Below are 18,437 nucleotides of genomic sequence, written 5' to 3'. Positions count from 1 at the left end.
TGGCGGATAAGACGAAATTCCAGTCAGTGTCTGGTAGACCAGAGTCCTCAACACGGGTGGAGGTCGAGGGGAGGTCACAGGCGGTCACAGGTCGTAGCAATAGAAGAGTGACGAGGAGGTGCCTGACCGCCGGCGAGCGCGTGGCCAGGGCGAATCGGCGAGTGCTCATGGGCCATCAATTGACCTGGCTGCTTTACTCCGAATTCCCTCGAGTGCAGCAGTGAGGCACAGGGACAGCGGCCGTGAAAGTTCGCCGAGTTCTTCTCTGGATGACGATGAGGAAGGTACAGATGTGACGAGGTGACCAGTATGAAGAGGGGAAGCCTCTGGACCAGATGGAAGAGCCGTGGACATTATCAACGCATCTGGATCAAGTATGGAAATACAATTGTTAATGTTACCAAGCACACATACATTACACAAATAGAGACAGACCACCCGTGTACTGTTCGCACAAGGACTGCGAGCGGCTCGTCGAGGCGGGCACGGCGCACCCACGAGAGGGTGAGGCCGACACGCTGCACCAGGTATTGGTTTAAAGCCCAGTCCACCTCGGGGAAGCCCGTGAGTGCTTCAGATATTCGTCACTGATATTGGCCGTGAGCGAGAGTCGAACTCGCGTCGCCTCGTGGCTCGCAGTGCAGCGCAATGCGAGCCACGAGGCTGTGTCGCGTGCCATGGTTTGTGTCGAGTGTACGAGAGTTGAGCAGTGGCGTAGTGGTTGGCGCACTGTGCTACGAACCCGGCGACCTGAGTTCGATCCCCGCTCACTTTCAACATCAGCGACTACTCGGCCTTAAAATAAGTACCTGCGTATGTAGTGTCAACATCAGCACCGGGGAGACAAAGGCGGCCAGGCGTGGTGCTGGCGGCATTTATCGGTGCACACCAACAGGGGAGAGACGCTGAGAAACGGCCGGAGTCGGAGATGCGGAGGGAGACAGACGGCGAGAGGAGATGGAGGAGACACGGCGGGGGGAGAGAGGGGTGATGGGGGAGACACGGGGGGGAGAGAGACAGAGGGCGAGGGGAGATGCAGGAGACACGGGGAGAGAGGGCGACGCGTGTTGGCACGTGGAGAGGGGGCGGAGAGAGAGGGGGGGGGGGAGAAGCGGGCAGAGCGGGAGACACGGAAAGAGTCTTCGCGTCACGCCTCATTAGCTCTCCGTGATGGTCGCGGCGCTGATGAGGAGCGCTCATTAACGACTTCAATCAGGCGGAGTGGTCACGGAGACTGGCGCGGAGTGGTGGCCGCAGTCGCTGCTGCGTGTTGACGCTTCATCATCAGGGATACAAGTCGCGGCGCGGAGACCCGAGACCCTGGATCCCCATCACCTCCAAAAGAGGAGAGAGCGCCCCCCCCCCGCCCATCTACCCCCACCCCAACTCACCCCACTCACCCCACTCACCTCACCTCACTCACCCCACTCACCCCACTCACCCCAATCCCCACGCTCGCGGACCTCGGGGCAGAGTTCGGTAGCTCATGTCTCCATCTCCACTCCCTCTCGCTCCACTCTCCCATCTCCCATCTTTTCTCCCTGTTATTGCTCTCTGGCCGCTCTCACTTTTCTCTGTTTTCTCTCCCCCATGCCGCCCGCGCTCATGCGGCCCCGTGGCGTGAGGACCCACGGATCTGGGCCGGGGATGGAGGGGGGGGCAATGGGATATGCGGGGGAGGTGGGCGCCGCTGTTTTCTTGAGGACTCGCAACCCAGGGCCCTCCCACCCCCTTCCTCCTCCTCCCTCCCCCATCCTCCCTCTGCCCGGATCAGGTAACAGCGACGATGGGTGGGGAGTGGCGGCGGCGGCGGGGAAGCGAGCGGGGATCCGGGCGGGGGAGGCGGGGGGGGGGCCGGGGGGGGCAGGGGGGGGGAGGAGCGGCCGCGTGGGGGGGTCTCGGCGCTGGCGCGGGAGTCGCCGAGTCGGGGCACGGAGCGCGGCGCGCCGAGTCGCTGCGCTGCACGAAGCGGAGCCAACTCCTCGCTCAGCGCCAGAGCGCGTTTACCATGAGCGGCATTACCACGGCGTGAGGGTGCCACGGGAACACGGCTACCACATCACCACCCGCTGCGAGAAGAGTACCATGGTAATCCCCCACACCGGCGCCGTAATTACCACGGTCATTACCATCAGCAGCATCAGCAGCAGCCGCACGGCGCGGTGATTGTGTACCACCATGTACTGGAAGAGCGAGAGACTCGCGGGCCGGGCCGCGGGCGGGGACAGCCCGAGACAGGTGAGGGAGACACGGGGGAGACGCGGCGGGAAGAGACACCGGGGGTCGGTGGCTGCGGGAGACGAGAGCGGTCAGGGAGGTGGGCTGCGGTTGGTGTCACGGGGCGAGGGTTCGAGTTACAGGGTTGGGGGGTTCGCGAGACGTGAGGATCCGTGCGGAGCGCCACATCTCAAAGCCAAGTCCAGCTCGTACACACTCACCAGAAATCCGACACGATACCTTAACCCCGGGTCCTCATCCCAGATCCTACACTAACCCTTGACCACGACCTTTACACAAAGCGCAAAACGGACTTACCGCCACCCTAACCTTAACCTCAATCCCGTGCGCTGGAATCGGTCGATGATAATAACGGGTTAGCGTGCTGGAGTTGGTGTAGTTTAGATTGATGCTGGAGTGCGTGTGGTTTAGATTGATGCTGGAGTTATGTTTTTATCAAATATCAATCGTAAAATCTGTTGTTGCTTAGAGTTATGCGTTGTGTTTAGCCAATACACACACACACGTACAAGTGTGTGTGTGTGTCCACGCACACACACACGTTCCCGATCGAGTCTATACTGTGTAATTCGACTTGTGTAATGCGTGTGTTAGTACACACAAGTGTACACGTGTGTTAGGGCTTACGTGTGTGTTAGTCTTCATGTGTTTTAGTGTACACGTGTGTGTGTTAGTCTTCATGTGTTTTAGTGTACACGTGTGTGTTAGGGTTCACGTGTGTTAGGGTTCACGTGTGTTAGTGTACACGTGTGTTTGTGTGTACACGTGTGTTTGTGTGTACACGTGTGTTAGTGTACACGTGTGTTAGTGTGTACACGTGTGTTAGTCTTCATGTGTTAGGGTACACGTGTGTTTGTGTGTACACGTGTGTTTGGGTTCACGTGTGTTAGTGTACACGTGTGTTAGTGTACACGTGTGTTTGTGTGTACACGTGTGTTAGTGTACACGTGTGTTAGTGTACACGTGTGTTAGTGTACACGTGTGTTAGTGTGTACACGTGTGTTAGTCTTCATGTGTTAGTGTGTACACGTGTGTTAGTGTGTACACGTGTGTTTGTGTGTACACGTGTGTTTGTGTGTACACGTGTGTTAGTGTGTACACGTGTGTTTGGGTTCACGTGTGCGTGAGGTTCACGCATTCGCGCTCATGCTCAACAGTCGCGGGAACGCGAACGCAAATCAACAGATAAATGACAGCACCACAGCAACAGCACGACTACACAAATACCATCAACAAAGCACAACACCGCGACAACTACATAACCACCACAACAACAATTTCATATTATACAACCCGACATCATAGCGACACAGCCTCAATAGCAGCAACACAGCAGCACAACACATCACTGGATACAGGAACTCGCCGACACAAGGACGGAAATCATTACAACTGTGAACAAACATGAACACAACACAGATGGTGACGGGGCCACATCGGCAGGGCGCGCACACAAAGCAAGACGACGAGACAGACCTTCATTAAACAAGAGGCCCCCCCGTGTAGCGTCAACAGACTGTTGGGCCAAGGGATGGTATAGTAGCGAGCGCCAAATAATGCCAATTCGGCGCACAAGGTGGCCAGCACCACGCCTGGCCGCCTTTGTATCCCCAGTGCTCGTGTCCACACACCGCATGGGGCACTCGTTTGAGGTGGAGTCGACCTTGGGGGTGCTCAGCAGCGGGTCAGGAATTCGTCACCGATGTTGGCTGTGAGCGGGAATCGAAGTCCGGTCGCCGGGTTCGTAGCTCTATTCGGTACCCGCTGCACCACCGCTGCCCATTCAAATCAACGAAACACCACCACCAGACGACTTGTACACAAACACGGAGAACAACACCACCACCAGACGACTTGTACACAAACACGGAGAACAACAACAACACCACCACCACCAGACGACTTGTACACAAACACGGAGAACAACAACACCACCACCAGACGACTTGTACACAAACACTGACAACAACACCACCACCAGACGACTTGTACACAAACACGGAGAACAACAACAACACCACCACCACCAGACGACTTGTACACAAACACGGAGAACAACAACAACACCACCACCAGACGACTTGTACACAAACACAGAGAACAACAACACCACCACCACCAGACGACTTGTACACAAACACAGACAACAACACCACCACCAGACGACTTGTACACAAACACGGAGAACAACAACACCACCACCACCAGACGACTTGTACACAAACACGGAGAACAACAACACCACCACCAGACGACTTGTACACAAACACGGACAACAACAACACCACCACCAGACGACTTGTACACAAACACTGACAACAACACCACCACCACCAGACGACTTGTACACAAACACGGAGAACAACACCACCACCACCAGACGACTTGTACACAAACACTGACAACAACAACACCACCACCAGACGACTTGTACACAAACACGGAGAACAACAACACCACCACCAGACGACTTGTACACAAACACGGAGAACAACAACACTACCAAGGGCACAATGCACCAGACGCAGGGACACGACTGCGTGTTCGCAGTCGTGTTTCACAGCTCCCCGATGCGTTTTCGAGTTGCTGATTGCATGCACACGCATGCTATTGTGTGTGTGTGTGTGTTCACGTGTGTTAGTGAACGCGTGTGCGTAAAAACCCGCTCACAGCACTTGCCCCAAATATATCTTAAGGCTGTAAGGGGGATCTTTGTTCTCACCCGACAACACTTTGAATAGCTAAACGAAAGCAGTAGGCACAACGCAATACAACGTTAATACAACCTGGAGAAGTTAACGCAACACAATGAATCCACACATCGACCAGGCTGGTATCTGGAGCCGCACGGGTCCTTCCTCGGCCCCGGGTCTCGGGCTCCGCGAGGCCGCACGTGTATCCCACTCACCTCGTGCATAGCTACAGATGATCGCTACTGCGCGATTTCACTTCTGATGATGTTCTAGAAGGGCTAGGGAGCTCAAATGCGTCACATGCGTACTATGCATGCGTCTGCACGTGTATGTGTTCACGTTGAGATTGCAATGTACGTTCATCGCGTGTGAACGGGCTCTGTAAATGAACGCCGTCACCATCGCAGAGTCCGCGTCTCACAAACGCGACCGGATGAGTGAAACCCCCCGCGGTGTCCTCGAAGGGCGAGAGAGCGAGGGTGAGAGAGAGACTTTTGATTTTTATACAACTTTTTTGAGAGGGCGAGAGAGTGAGGGCGAGAGAGAGACTTTTGACTTTTATACAACTTTTTGAAAGAGAAAGGGCGAGAGAGAGGAGAAAGAGAGAGGGGGGCGAGAGAGGGGGGGGGGGCGAGGCGTCGTCCCTCGCGCCGCAAGGAGCCGAGTCGCGGCACCGCCGCGGAGCCCCAGAGCCGAGGGCGCGGGGCCCGAGCTGAGGCCCCGGGCTCAGGGCGGCAGCAGCAGCAGCAGCATCGGTGGCCGAGTCCTTCGCCTCCCGTGGAGTGTGACGCTGAAGCCGAGAGAAAGCGGGCAATGCCCAAGTCATCGCTACTTGCGCGTGTCGCCTGAACGGAGTTGAATCGACCCGGGCAGCAACCGTGGAGTGGAGCGCACCTCGGTGACGTCACTGCGCACCTGCATGAGCAATCAGAGTGCGGAAGATCCGTGCCGCGGCCACAATTAATTGTTATCAATGAATTGATTGGTAAATTAATTGGTTATATAATTTGAATGGGAAGGGGGGTGATGATCAACCAGAGTCTGAGTTAAATTCCGGGTGCGTGAGCAGCCAGGCGCTCCGCGTAGAACGACTCGGCGAGCGGGAGTCGGCGAGACACAAGGTACGGGGCAACATTCACTCAACTCATTCACTCAACTCATTCACTCAACTCATTCACTCAACTCATTCACTCAACTCATTCACTCACTCAACTCATTCCCTCAACTCATTCCCTCAACTCATTCCCTCACTCAACTCATTCACTCAACTCATTCACTCAACTCATTCCCTCACTCAACTCATTCACTCAACTCATTCCCTCACTCAACTCATTCACTCAACTCATTCCCTCAACTCATTCCCTCAACTCATTCACTCAACTCATTCCCTCAACTCATTCCCTCAACTCATTCACTCAACTCATTCCCTCAACTCATTCCCTCACTCAACTCATTCCCTCAACTCATTCACTCACTCAACTCATTCCCTCACTCAACTCATTCAACTCATTCCCTCGCTCAACTCATTCCCTCACTCAACTTATTCCCTCACTCAACTCATTCCCTCACTCAACTCATTCCCTCAACTCATTCCCTCAACTCATTCCCTCAACTCATTCCCTCAACTCATTCCCTCAACTCATTCCCTCAACTCATTCCCTCACTCAACTCATTCCCTCAACTCATTCCCTCAACTCATTCCCTCAACTCATTCCCTCAACTCATTCCCTCACTCAACTCATTCACTCAACTCATTCCCTCAACTCATTCCCTCAACTCATTCACTCACTCAACTCATTCCCTCAACTCATTCCCTCAACTCATTCCCTCACTCAACTCATTCCCTCAACTCATTCCCTCACTCAACTCATTCCCTCACTCAACTCATTCCCTCACTCAACTCATTCCCTCACTCAACTCATTCACTCAACTCATTCGCTCAACTCATTCACTCAATCAATGCAAAACTGGAGATGTCCTTGGCAGTGCTGCATAAGCACACGTAATACAAAGTAAACACAATAGGTGGACGACGTTTCGGGCTATCGCCTCCTCTAGCAGAGAGATCGGAGCCAAAAAAACCGAGAACCCCGATTTGTTTGCTAAGATAATGGGCCTCATCAATTCACTGAATCAACTCATTCACTCGAGCAGTTGTAGTTGTTTTTGCACAGCTTTACATTTGCTTCATTGCTGTACTTTTTTGTTATCATTTTAGTGACGTCGGTCACTTGCAAACGAGGCTCCTCCTGGCTCCGAGCTCTCGCCTGGCCGCACCGAATCTACTTGGCTCCTGATTCACTCGCCCACACGCTCGCCCCCAAAGGGGGGTTGTCTAACAGCTGCTGGCCATCAACTCGGTGGACCAGAATGCCAAGCGGCCAGTAACAAGCTGCACTATCAACGTTGCAAAAGACGAGTGTCACGTGCTTGGTGAATTTAGCGGCATGGTTATTGTTGTAAGAGCTTGTCGAGAGAGAGAGGCGGTGATGATAATGGGATGGGGAACTCCAGAACCGAGCAGTGCTCGCGAAGATTCGGAGAGAAGTGCTGTGGGCGCTGCCATGGACTGCCCTGTGGTGGTTGAACGCCGTGGATTTTATGGGACTAGGAAGTCAGTCTGGTAGACCCGAGTCCTCAACACGGGTGAAGGAATAACTGAGTGAGGTTCCCGCAACAGTAACCATGGAAGTCGCGATAGAAGAGTGGTAGGAAGGCGACTGACCGTCTGTGAGCGAGTGGAATAAACCTTCCATCTGTGGATCGTCCACTCCCTGGTAAATATTGAAGGTGTCCTGCTGTTTACTAATTGACGCACCATCACAGGTGCGCGGCTGTTGTGTTTCATTACACACCGCGCTGTTTAAGCGGGAAGCACGTGGTTGTGTCTGACATGTATAAGATGGACATCATTATTACATGTATAAGATGGACATCATTATTACATGTATAAGATGGACATCATTATTAACGTTCACGCGCCGCCGACTCCGCGGTAACAGAATTACGGCGCCGAGGCCCGCGGTTCCGTTACCCCCATGGAGCTCACTCCCCCCAAGTGGAACATTCTGTCTCGTTACGTGCTAACTTGTCACAATGGTGTGGTGCCCGCGTGTGCACGCGGCTGTGTTGAATGAACACAATAGTTATTGTTGAGTAGTGTTAGCATTACAAGTTATTGTGTACGCGCGCGCGTGTTCGTCTCTTCACGCGTGTGTACAGACACACATCTGATACAAGGACAGGGAATAGCTTGTTGGTTTGAGCAGTGTCACAAGAGTTAGACCCGCTAGAGTAATAATCCGAATGACGTCCTATAAGGGTTAGAGTAGAGAGCTCACATCTCGTAGAGGTAATAAGAGGACTCCGCTTATCGCCGCAACGTGAAGTTTAATTCGTTATTAGTTTCACACCAATCGTGGCGACGGCTTGGACGGATGCCTCTGCATCCAGCAGTGACTGGATCGCTGTGGCTGCTGCTGCTGCTGCTCTTGGAGCAGAGCAATGAGAGACACACGGAGTCCGAGTGAGTCGCAGAGCAGCAGGGGGAGGCTCCGGCTCCGCTCCACCTCGCGGCGGCCGCTGCTGCCCCCGAGCCCCGGGTATCGCTTCCCGTCCACACCCCCCGCTGCTGCTGCGGCTGCTGCTGCTGCAGCTGTTGCTGCTGCTACTGCACCAGCGGCAGGAGAGACTCCCCACGCTCACAAGGGCGGGCGAGCCTCTCGTAGCACAACCACTGCGGTCACTTTCCCCAGTCGTAGTTATTGTAGCGACCACGGATGAAGTGATGATGGGCTGACCCCCCCCCCCCCCACCCAGGAGTTGAACTCGGAAACTTCTTATTGCTGCGCAGCCCCGAGGTGCTCCACCACCGAGTCATGTCGACGATCTCCAGCATTCGTGGTCGGAGTAAATCGCCTCCCGTGGAGTGCTCCGGTCGTGGTTACTGGAACATTTCACGATCCCCTACAATCATAATAGATCATCCGAGAGGACCGGTGGCGCTTCGGTTAACGCCATGCGCTATGATCCCGGTAACCAGTGCGTGGAACGTGATATCTTAAGTGGTCCTAGGCTCACCCCACACACCCCCTTTCACCCACCCGCACTGACCAGCGTGGTGAAGTAAGCTCAAACCGTCTACGAGTATGGCGTGACAGAGTGCACGTACTGTGCATACGGATGCCGTCGGCTAGAGAACACGTGCTATGCCGTGCACACCCGCGGGTGCTTCTGCTATCATCACGGGAGAGGCCGCGTCGTGCGCGCGTGATTACTCTCGGCGCATCGCTTGCGGTGACTGCGACCTCTGTGTTATTCCGGCATTTCTCCAGCAGTGCGAACACTCGAAATGTGCGCGCGTGTTTTTTTGTGTAATGTCGCTGTGATGATCAGTGGCGCAGTGGTTAGCGCGCTGTGCGATGAACGAAAAACAGTGGCAAATATTTGAACCGGTTACGGGCATCCCCTGGGTTAACCGAGCGTTAAAACAAGTACCTAGCGCGATGTATAAACACAGGCACGAGGAAGACGACACACTCGTGTGCCATGCATTTGTATAGGTGCTCGCTAACAGCATTTGCCTCAAGAGTCTGTATGGGTGAGGGGGGGGGATCTTTGTCTTCGTGGTCGCTGGTAGAAACTCCAGTGTCTGGGTCTGTGACGTGGGGGACGATTGAGATCCACGTGGGACGAGGCTTAATTGGTCTGTAATTATCCAAATTGGTGTTGTGAAGAGAAGGCCGATTGCTTGAGGCATTGAACATCCGGCAACTAAACGCAACACTTTAACACGTAGGTTTGTTTTAACACGTAGGCTTTCGCGACCAGTATTATTCATAATAAAGGGCTTTGAGTCGGATCGCGTTATTATAAATGTGTCGCAACCCTCCACCACCCGACACGGCCAATCAGTAAAAATGTGTCACGGTAACAAAATGCCAATTAGTTACTTCACCGGTGTGTTGGAAGAGTGAATCCACATTCAGAATTTGAGTAGTACGACGACGTTTCGCTGGTACTTGCATCCAACTCGACACATTCGTCGATACCACCCTGTGTGGGCAACGTTTCGAGCAATGACCCTTTTCCATAGCACATCAATGTAGAGTTGTATTCATTGTGCTCCGCCGCTGCTGGCTGCGTCCCGGTTATCCCCGTGTCCCTCGTGCCAAGGGCAGTGTTCACCTCTTCACGTGTGACGTCATCAACTTCCTCCTCTGAAACGCATTCTTCATTTATCGCGAGGGCGTCGAAGATTCTGCCCGAGAGCTCTGCAGCGAATCCCTCCCCGGGGCTTCCGCTTCTTTCTCCGGGCGCGAGTGGCAGCTGCGCCTCGGCTCTCTGTGATGGGTCCACCTCGGCTCTTTGTGATGGGTCCACCTCGGCTCTCTGTGGTGGGTCCACCTCGGTGGAGTTGGCGATCATCGCCACCCGCTCGGTGCTCGCGTTGGTTGCCGTCGCGTCTCCAAACGCGCCTCGTGTTTGGACATTCCTCGTCCCGTCATCGAGCGGCGTTACAGGGTTCCGTGCGTTCGTCTTGTTGGTATTTCCACCTCTCTACGTATAGATCTATATTCCTAAACGTGCGGTTTCCATGCACGGATGCAGGCGACGTATTCTCTGCATCACCGCGTTGGAGGTAGGAGCTAGAATCTCTGGCTACGGGGGCACGGGAGTAGCGGACGCGAGGCTGCAGAGTGGGTGTCAAGGGGGCTGAGCGAAGCGGACGACACCACCAGCACCACCGACACCAGCACCACCAGCACCACCACCGCACACTGAACAGCGCTGAAAAGTGCGCAAAGAAGAGATACGCGTGCGTGGAATTGCACGGAAAACACCGGAACATGTGGGTGAGAGAACATCATGCCGGTTAGACATCTTCATTCAGATGAGAATGACACCGAGCGAGAGCGAGGATCACGTGGACTCGGGGGCACGTGCGGGCGACAGACGTCGTCGGGCCCAGCGTCGCGGCGAGAGGGGCCCGGGCCGAGTTGACAGCGCCCGGGGGGGGGGGGACCCTCACCGCAGAGGAGACGGAGCCACCCACCCGGCTCGTGTACAGGAGCCACACACTCACTGCGCTCACACTCTGTGTGGCATTGCAGGGGCCGTGATAGATTGCTAAGGCGTGGGGAGGCCTCGATTCAGCGGTGGATAAATCGTGATGGATAAAATGTTAGTGCTGCTGCATATAGACTGTGGAGCCTGTGGAGAACCCACGTCTGGTGCTGGGTGGACGCGAGGCGTGGAGATCTGTAAGTCGGTTTTGGTGACCATGACACCGCGACAGAACCCCGCCTCGTCAAGCGCAACTCACTCAGCCCGACAGAGTTCGTTGGTGAGCGCCGATGGCGCGGATAATGGATAACGTGGGTGGGTGAGTGAGGTGGGTGAGTGGGTGAGGTGGGTGAGTGAGTGAGTGACCGCACTAATTGGGATGTGGGCGATGCAGTCATTAACAGACACGGGGCAGTAACTCAGAGACGCTGTCCGCCTCGGCGACCCGTCATATATTTCGGTACCCGGTGCACCACATCCAGAATACCTCCTCTCGCTATGCCTCTGGATACGAGTTACGCGCCTTCGACTCTCGTGTTCCCAACGAACCGTATACTCCTGAGTGATCGATTCAATCCCTGGTTGTAGTGATTGAGAGACTTGGGGGGCTGTGCTTAATAATACTCGTGGGGGGCCCGCTCCCCCCTCCCCAGGTCGCCATGTCCGGCTCCCTCAGGCTCGGGGTCCCCGCAGAGGGGGGTCCGGGGACCAAGGGGGCACGGATTCGAACGGGACTGGGACAGGTGAGGCGACGGGGACGCGTCACGCCCGGCCGCCTTTGTCTCCCCAGTGCTGATGTTTACACACCGCTACACCAGGTACTCGTTGTGAGGCGGAGTCGACCTAGGGGAGGCCCATAATCTGTTGGGAATCGCTCGCCACTCACGGACGCGTCTGCCGCACGTAGACGAGGCGCGGCCCACGTGCGCACGAACACGATGTCTGCTCGTGTACCCGCCCAGCGCGGGGCGCCAAGCGCTGTGCCACCGCTACCCACCACACAGACATCCCTCGTCGAGTCTTCGACGCAGACTGTTGGGGCAATTGCTATTCGCGAGTAGCAGCACCTATGTAGGCCAAGCACGGCACACGAGTGGTCTAGGTGGCCAGCACCACGCCCGGCCGCCTTTGTCGCCCGAGTGGCGATGTCTACACAACTATTTCAGGTACTCATTTAAGTCTGAGTCTACCTACGGGAGGCCCACGACCGGTTCAGATAATCGGCACTGGTGTCGATTGCCGTGAGCCGAATTGGAACTCGGGTCGTCGGGTTTATAGCGCAGCGCGCTAACCGCTGCACTACCGCTCCCCACCTTGGCACCTTGCCTCACAGAATCACACAGTACACGCCCAGTGTGTGCATTAACACGTAACGCTGTACATTAAGATAACATTCAAAGCGCGCTCACAACGTCCGTGTAGGTTCTCGTGGTCGTGATGCTGTGAACCGATTCGAAGCGTCGGGATGTAGCCGCTCTGCATCGTGCGGCACGATGTCCGACGTTTCGCTCCACGTGCTGGGAGTGTCGTCTGTCGGAGCTCCCAGCACGTGGTGCGAAACGTCGCACATCGTGCCGAAGGACGCTTATCGGTCATACCTCGAACACGTGCCCGAGCTAATGGCCATGCAGCGCCAGGAGACGACGGAGTTCAGAGCCGCAGCAGATTGAGCAGACCAGGGCCTCAAAGACATCTCCATCGGCCAGGCAGCCACCCGGCGCCTCACCGTCGACGCAGCCGGGCTTGCAGGAAGGAGGCGAAGGCTGCGAATCCATTGTCGCCTTGATTTTCCACCACGCTCCGAGGTTCGAGCTTTGCGTCGAACCTCGGACCCACATCTCACAGAGAGAGGGTCCCTGCCAATAATATATGTGGCCGTTTTCCAGCATTCGTTCAAGCCGGCCAGAATCTGCTGATGAGATGCTGCGTGTTAAACCCGCGTGGCTCCGTGGAGAGACACTGAAGGGGGTGGGGGCAACGCGATGGTGGGGGCAATATGGGATTAGGCAACATTTGTAAACAATTTAGGACTTTGACTATAAAACGTGATTGGGTAATTGCCTCATTGGGCGTTAATAAGCAGCGCCCCTCCCCTCTCGCTGCAGGCGATTACCCTGCTCCCCCCCCCCCCCCGTTGCTCGGGGGCGTGACCCTCACGACTCCTGACCGTGACCTCTGACCGTGACCTTGACCGTGCAGGCTCCCCGCTCGGGCCACGTGCCACCACCCCACGAGGAGGCGGGGTCGCGCTCCCCCCCTCCCTCGTCCACCTCGTCCACCTCGTCCGCACGCTCCCCGGCGGGGCCCTCGCGGCAGGGCCCCCCCGCGGGACCGGCGAGAGGCCCCGGCGCGGAGGGAGAGGGAGGGGGACCCTCCTCGCCAGGGCCCTCCGGACCCCCCCAGGGTGGCCCCGGGAAGGTCCCCCCCGTGTGCGCGCGGTGCGGACACGAGATCCTCGACAGATTCCTACTCAAGGTGAGACACGAAACGGGATCACGGGAACCGACACGAACCAGAACCTCTAGAAATGCAAGAACCTTCAGAACTACCGCGAACCAGAGCCACGAACACCCCAATCTTCAGAACCAAGCCCCCCCCCCCCCGAATTCTGCCGGCCACGTGGGAGGCCTATCATCATCACATCCTCCCTTTCGGGTCGAAAAAATTGGTACCACTTTGTTGGCAAGTTAACAGCGGTTGTTGTCCTAGGATAGCCTCGCCCTCGTCATATGAACGTGTAATTTCCGCCACTCGCTCTTCAGGGTTGTAAACGGGAGACGCGCACCGAAGCCGCGACGGTGCGCGGGGAACGGGAGACGCGGCGCCGCTACGGGGAGGGCCGTGCGCGACTGCCGTGACCGTCCTGACACCGTGACCCCCACGGGCCCCCACGCGCCCCCGTGTGCCCCCCCCCCCCGATAGGTGAGTGAGCAGTGCTGGCACGTGCGGTGCCTCGCGTGCTCCGTGTGCCACAGCCCCCTGAGCCGCCACAGCAGCTGCTTCTACCGCGACAGAGACGTCTTCTGTAAACTTGACTACCTCAGGTGCTGCTCCTCGTCACAGCTTTCCAGAAGCTCGCTATAGATGACCAAACTCACCACAGCTTGGCACCACACTTCCAATACCCATTGCTACAGTCTACATTACAGACTGCCAGTACACTCACTCCGATCAAGCACCAGGCTACAGTATTATTTTTATTCACTTTATGTTTCTATCTACGCGAAAGAAACAAACACTATGACAGTTTGCCAAAACGCCTCGCCAAGCAACCACAGCAGCGCCCCTCGCCCCGACCCACCGCGTCCCGCCTGCCGCGGTATCATCCTCTCGCTGCGCCACGTGGCTCTCGGTGACCCCCCCCCCCCGTGTACACCACGTGCTCATTAGCTGGATCAGTAACGTCTCCTCCACATACCCGCCTCTCCACATATCCGAACTCGGCTCACCGGATTTATAGTGCAGTACGCTAAGCATTGTGCACGCACAATAGCGCCGTTGGCTACGTACGGTGTGGTAGAAGTTCAACATGCAGCATACATTCATCACGACCCTACCGGTGCAAAACAGTCGACGTTTCAGTGAACGGTCTTCTCGTTTATTTCTTCTTGGTAGAAGGGAAATAATAAAATAATAAAATATAACATAATAAAATACAATTCTCACGACGTTTCGGCCACAACGCAAGCAGCCGTCCTCAGGTGAAGAACAGGTTTTTCCGACAGACCTCAGGTGAAGAACAGGTCTTTCCGACAGCCCTGTTCTTCACCCAAGGACGGCTACTTGCGTTGTGGCCGAAACGTCGTGAGAATTGTATTTCATTATGTTTTATTATTATTTTATTTCCCTTCTACGTGCCTTTACCGAAAGAACCAAGAAGATGAATCCCTGCAGTCACGAAAGCTTTAAATCGAGGTCTCCTCGTTCTTCCATTGTGAATGATGAGCCCAGGCGCTTCGGGCGCAAGTGCTCGCGTTGCGGCCGCCACGTGCAGCCCAGTGACTGGGTGCGGCGCGCCCGCGGCCTCGTCTTCCACCTCGCGTGCTTCGCGTGCGCCGCCTGCAAGCGCCAGCTCGCCACGGGCGAGGAGTTCGGCCTGGCCGACGGCGGCCGCCTCCTGTGCAGGGCGCACTACCGCGCCTTCCTGCAACAGCAGCAGCAGGCGCATCATCAGCAGCAGCAGCAGCAGGGTGCAGCGCCTGGCCAAGGGCAAGGAACCGTGGCCACTTCGACCGCGGCGCCCGCCGGCCTCCTCCTCCAACACGGTGCGTGTGGAGTTGCGTGTCTGATGGGGGTGTGATGTGGGTGTGTGTGTGTGATATGGGTGTGTGTGTGTGTGTGATGGGTGTGTCTGATGGGGGTGTGATGTGGGTGTGTGTGTGTGATATGGGTGTGTGTGTGTGTGTGTGTGATGGGTGTGTGTGATGGGGGTGTGATGTGGGTGTGTGTGTGTGATATGGGTGTGTGTGTGTGTGATGGGTGTGTGTGATGGGGGTGTGATGTGGGTGTGTGTGTGTGATATGGGTGTGTGTGTGTGTGTGATGGGTGTGTGTGATGGGGGTGTGATGTGGGTGTGTGTGTGTGGATATGGGTGTGTGTGTGTGTGTGATGGGTGTGTGTGATGGGGGTGTGATGTGGGTGTGTGTGTGTGTGATATGGGTGTGTGTGTGTGTGATGGTGTGTTGATGGGGTGTGATGTGGGTGTGTGGTGTGATATGGTGTGTGTGTGTGTGTGATGGGTGTTGATGGGTGTGATGGGGTGTGTGTGTGATGGTGTGTGTGTGTGTGTGATGGGTGTGTGTGATGGGGGTGTGATGTGGGTGTGTGTGTGTGGTATGGGTGTGTGTGTGTGTGATGGGTGTGTCTGATGGGGGTGTGATGTGGGTGTGTGTGTGTGTGATATGGGTGTGTGTGTGTGTGTGATGGGTGTGTCTGATGGGGGTGTGATGTGGGTGTGTGTGTGTGATATGGGTGTGTGTGTGTGTGTGTGATGGGTGTGTGTGATGGGGGTGTGATGTGGGTGTGTGTGTGTGATATGGGTGTGTGTGTGATGGGGGTGGTGTGTGATGGGGGGGGATGTGTGTGTGTGATGGGGGATGTGTGTGTGTGATGGGGGTGTGTGTGTGTGATGGGGGGTGTGTGTGTGTGATGGGGGGGGGTGTGTGTGTGATGGGGGGGGTGTGTGTGATGGGGGGGGTGTGTGTGTGATGGGGGGGGGTGTGTGTGTGTGATGGGGGGGGGGTGTGTGTGTGTGATGGGGGGGGGGTGTGTGTGTGTGATGGGGGGGGTGTGTGTGTGTGATGGGGGGGGGTGTGTGTGTGTGATGGGGGGGGGGTGTGTGTGTGATGGGGGGGGGGGTGGTGTGTGATAGGGGGGGGTGTGTGTGTGTGATGGGGGGGGGGTGTGTGTGTGATGGGGGGGGTGTGTGTGTGTGATGGGGGGGGGGAGTGTGTGTGTGATGGGGGGGGGAGTGTGTGTGTGATGGGGGGGGGAGTGTGTGTGTGATGGGGGGGGGGGGAGTGTGTGTGTGATGGGGGGGGGAGTGTGTGTGTGATGGGGGGGGGGGGAGTGTGTGTGTGATGGGGGGGGGAGTGTGTGTGTGATGGGGGGGGGAGTGTGTGTGTGATGGGGGGGGGTGTGTGTGTGTGATGGGGGGGGGGTGTGTGTGTGTGATGGGGGGGGGTGTGTGTGTGTGATGGGGGGGGGTGTGTGTGTGTGATGGGGGGGGGGTGTGTGTGTGATGGGGGGCGGGAGTGTGTGTGTGATGGGGGGGGGGTGTGTGTAATGGGGGGGGGGGTGTGTGTAATGGGGGGGGGTGTGTGTGATGGGGGGGGGTGTGTGATGGGGGGGGGTGGTGTGTGTGTGTGATGGGGGGGTGTGTGTGTGATGGGGGGTGTGTGTGTGTGATGGGGGGGGTGTGTGTGTGTGTGATGGGGGGGGTGTGTGTGTGTGTGATGGGGGGGGAGTGTGTGTGTGATGGGGGGGGGGGGAGTGTGTGTGTGATGGGGGGGGGGGGAGTGTGTGTGTGATGGGGGGGGGGTGTGTGTGTGTGATGGGGGGGGGGTGTGTGTGTGATGGGGGGGGGGGTGTGTGTGTGATGGGGGGGGTGTGTGTGTGTGTGTGATGGGGGGCGGGAGTGTGTGTGTGATGGGGGGGGGGTGTGTGTAATGGGGGGGGGTGTGTGTAATGGGGGGGGGGTGTGTGTGATGGGGGGGGGTGTGTGATGGGGGGGGGTGTGTGTGTGTGTGATGGGGGGGGTGTGTGTGTGTGATGGGGGGGTGTGTGTGTGTGATGGGGGGGTGTGTGTGTGTGATGGGGGGGGGGTGTGTGTAATGGGGGGGGGGTGTGTGTGATGGGGGGGGGTGTGTGATGGGGGGGGGTGTGTGTGTGTGTGATGGGGGGGTGTGTGTGTGTGAGGGGGGGTGTGTGTGTGTGATGGGGGGGTGTGTGTGTGTGATGGGGGGGGTGTGTGTGTGATGGGGGGGGGGTGTGTGTAATGGGGGGGGGGTGTGTGTAATGGGGGGGGGGTGTGTGATGGGGGGGGGTGTGTGTGTGTGATGGGGGGGGTGTGTGTGTGTGATGGGGGGGTGTGTGTGTGTGATGGGGGGGTGTGTGTGTGTGATGGGGGGGTGTGTGTGTGATGGGGGGGGTGTGTGTGATGGGGGGGGGTGTGTGTGATGGGGGGGTGTGTGTGTGTGATGGGGGGGTGTGTGTGTGTGATGGGGGGGGTTGTGTGTGTGATGGGGGGGGGGTTGTGTGTGTGTGTGATGGGATGGGTTGTGTGTGTGAGAGCAGTAGCGCAGTGGTTAGCGCTACGCTGCGCTACGAACCACGAGATCGATTCCCACTCACGGCCACCAACGCCAGCGACGATTATCTGAACAGGTCCTGGGCCTCCCCTAGGTCGACTCAGCCGGGCGTGAGGCTGGCCACCATCTCGTGTGCGATGCCGGCCTTCATAGGTGCTCGCTAGCAGCACTTCCCCCAATCGGTCTGTTAAGGCGATACAGGGGATCTTTGTCTGTTGTCACGGCATCCGGGACGGAGAGCCGCCGTGAGATTTTCATTCCCGTGGTAATTCTGACCCCGTTCCCCCGGGGGTCAGAATGCCACGCGGCGTCGCTATTCGCAAACAATCCGCTGCATTCAATTGTGTATTGTTTTATTTATTATTCTCTGTTTATCTTTTTTGCTGGTAATGTTATGTCGTTTGTAAAATGTTACTTTTAATTGTTGACTACGATTACGACGATGATGAATCCTCAGCTGTAGAGGGCAGATTGTTATTCTGTGTGAAGCGCAGTTTACCTGGGCTAGCGTGGGGTGATCACGTGACGCGGTGTGTCTGTCGTGACGCGGGGATTCTGTGTCGCAGGCGCCGTGGGGGGGCCCGAGGGGGGGGCCCTCCCCACAGGGGGCGAGGGGGAGGGGGCGCAGGGG

The 18,437-nt window shown here is 56.8% G+C and overlaps 1 protein-coding gene across 1 annotated transcript in view; it reads left to right on the top strand.

Moving 5' to 3' along the window:
• The first annotated feature begins 1,903 nt into the window (after window positions 1-1,903).
• The window catches only part of LOC133341656 (LIM/homeobox protein Lhx8-like), a 35,310-nt gene continuing 18,776 nt past the window's right edge, over window positions 1,904-18,437 (top strand). The window contains exons 1-6 of the mRNA XM_061550249.1: window positions 1,904-2,088; window positions 11,651-11,740; window positions 13,197-13,472; window positions 13,920-14,041; window positions 14,949-15,262; window positions 18,373-18,437. Coding sequence (XP_061406233.1) covers window positions 2,086-2,088; window positions 11,651-11,740; window positions 13,197-13,472; window positions 13,920-14,041; window positions 14,949-15,262; window positions 18,373-18,437 — 870 coding nt within the window. The 5' untranslated portion in view covers window positions 1,904-2,085. The remainder of the gene's footprint in view (window positions 2,089-11,650; window positions 11,741-13,196; window positions 13,473-13,919; window positions 14,042-14,948; window positions 15,263-18,372) is intronic.

This window comes from Lethenteron reissneri, chromosome 12 (genome assembly GCF_015708825.2).
Source record: "Lethenteron reissneri isolate LAM-NWPU_2019-01 chromosome 12, ASM1570882v1, whole genome shotgun sequence".
NCBI lineage: Eukaryota > Metazoa > Chordata > Hyperoartia > Petromyzontiformes > Petromyzontidae > Lethenteron > Lethenteron reissneri.
Note: the sequence above shows the minus strand (reverse complement) of the source record. Positions and strands in the feature narration are given on the sequence as shown.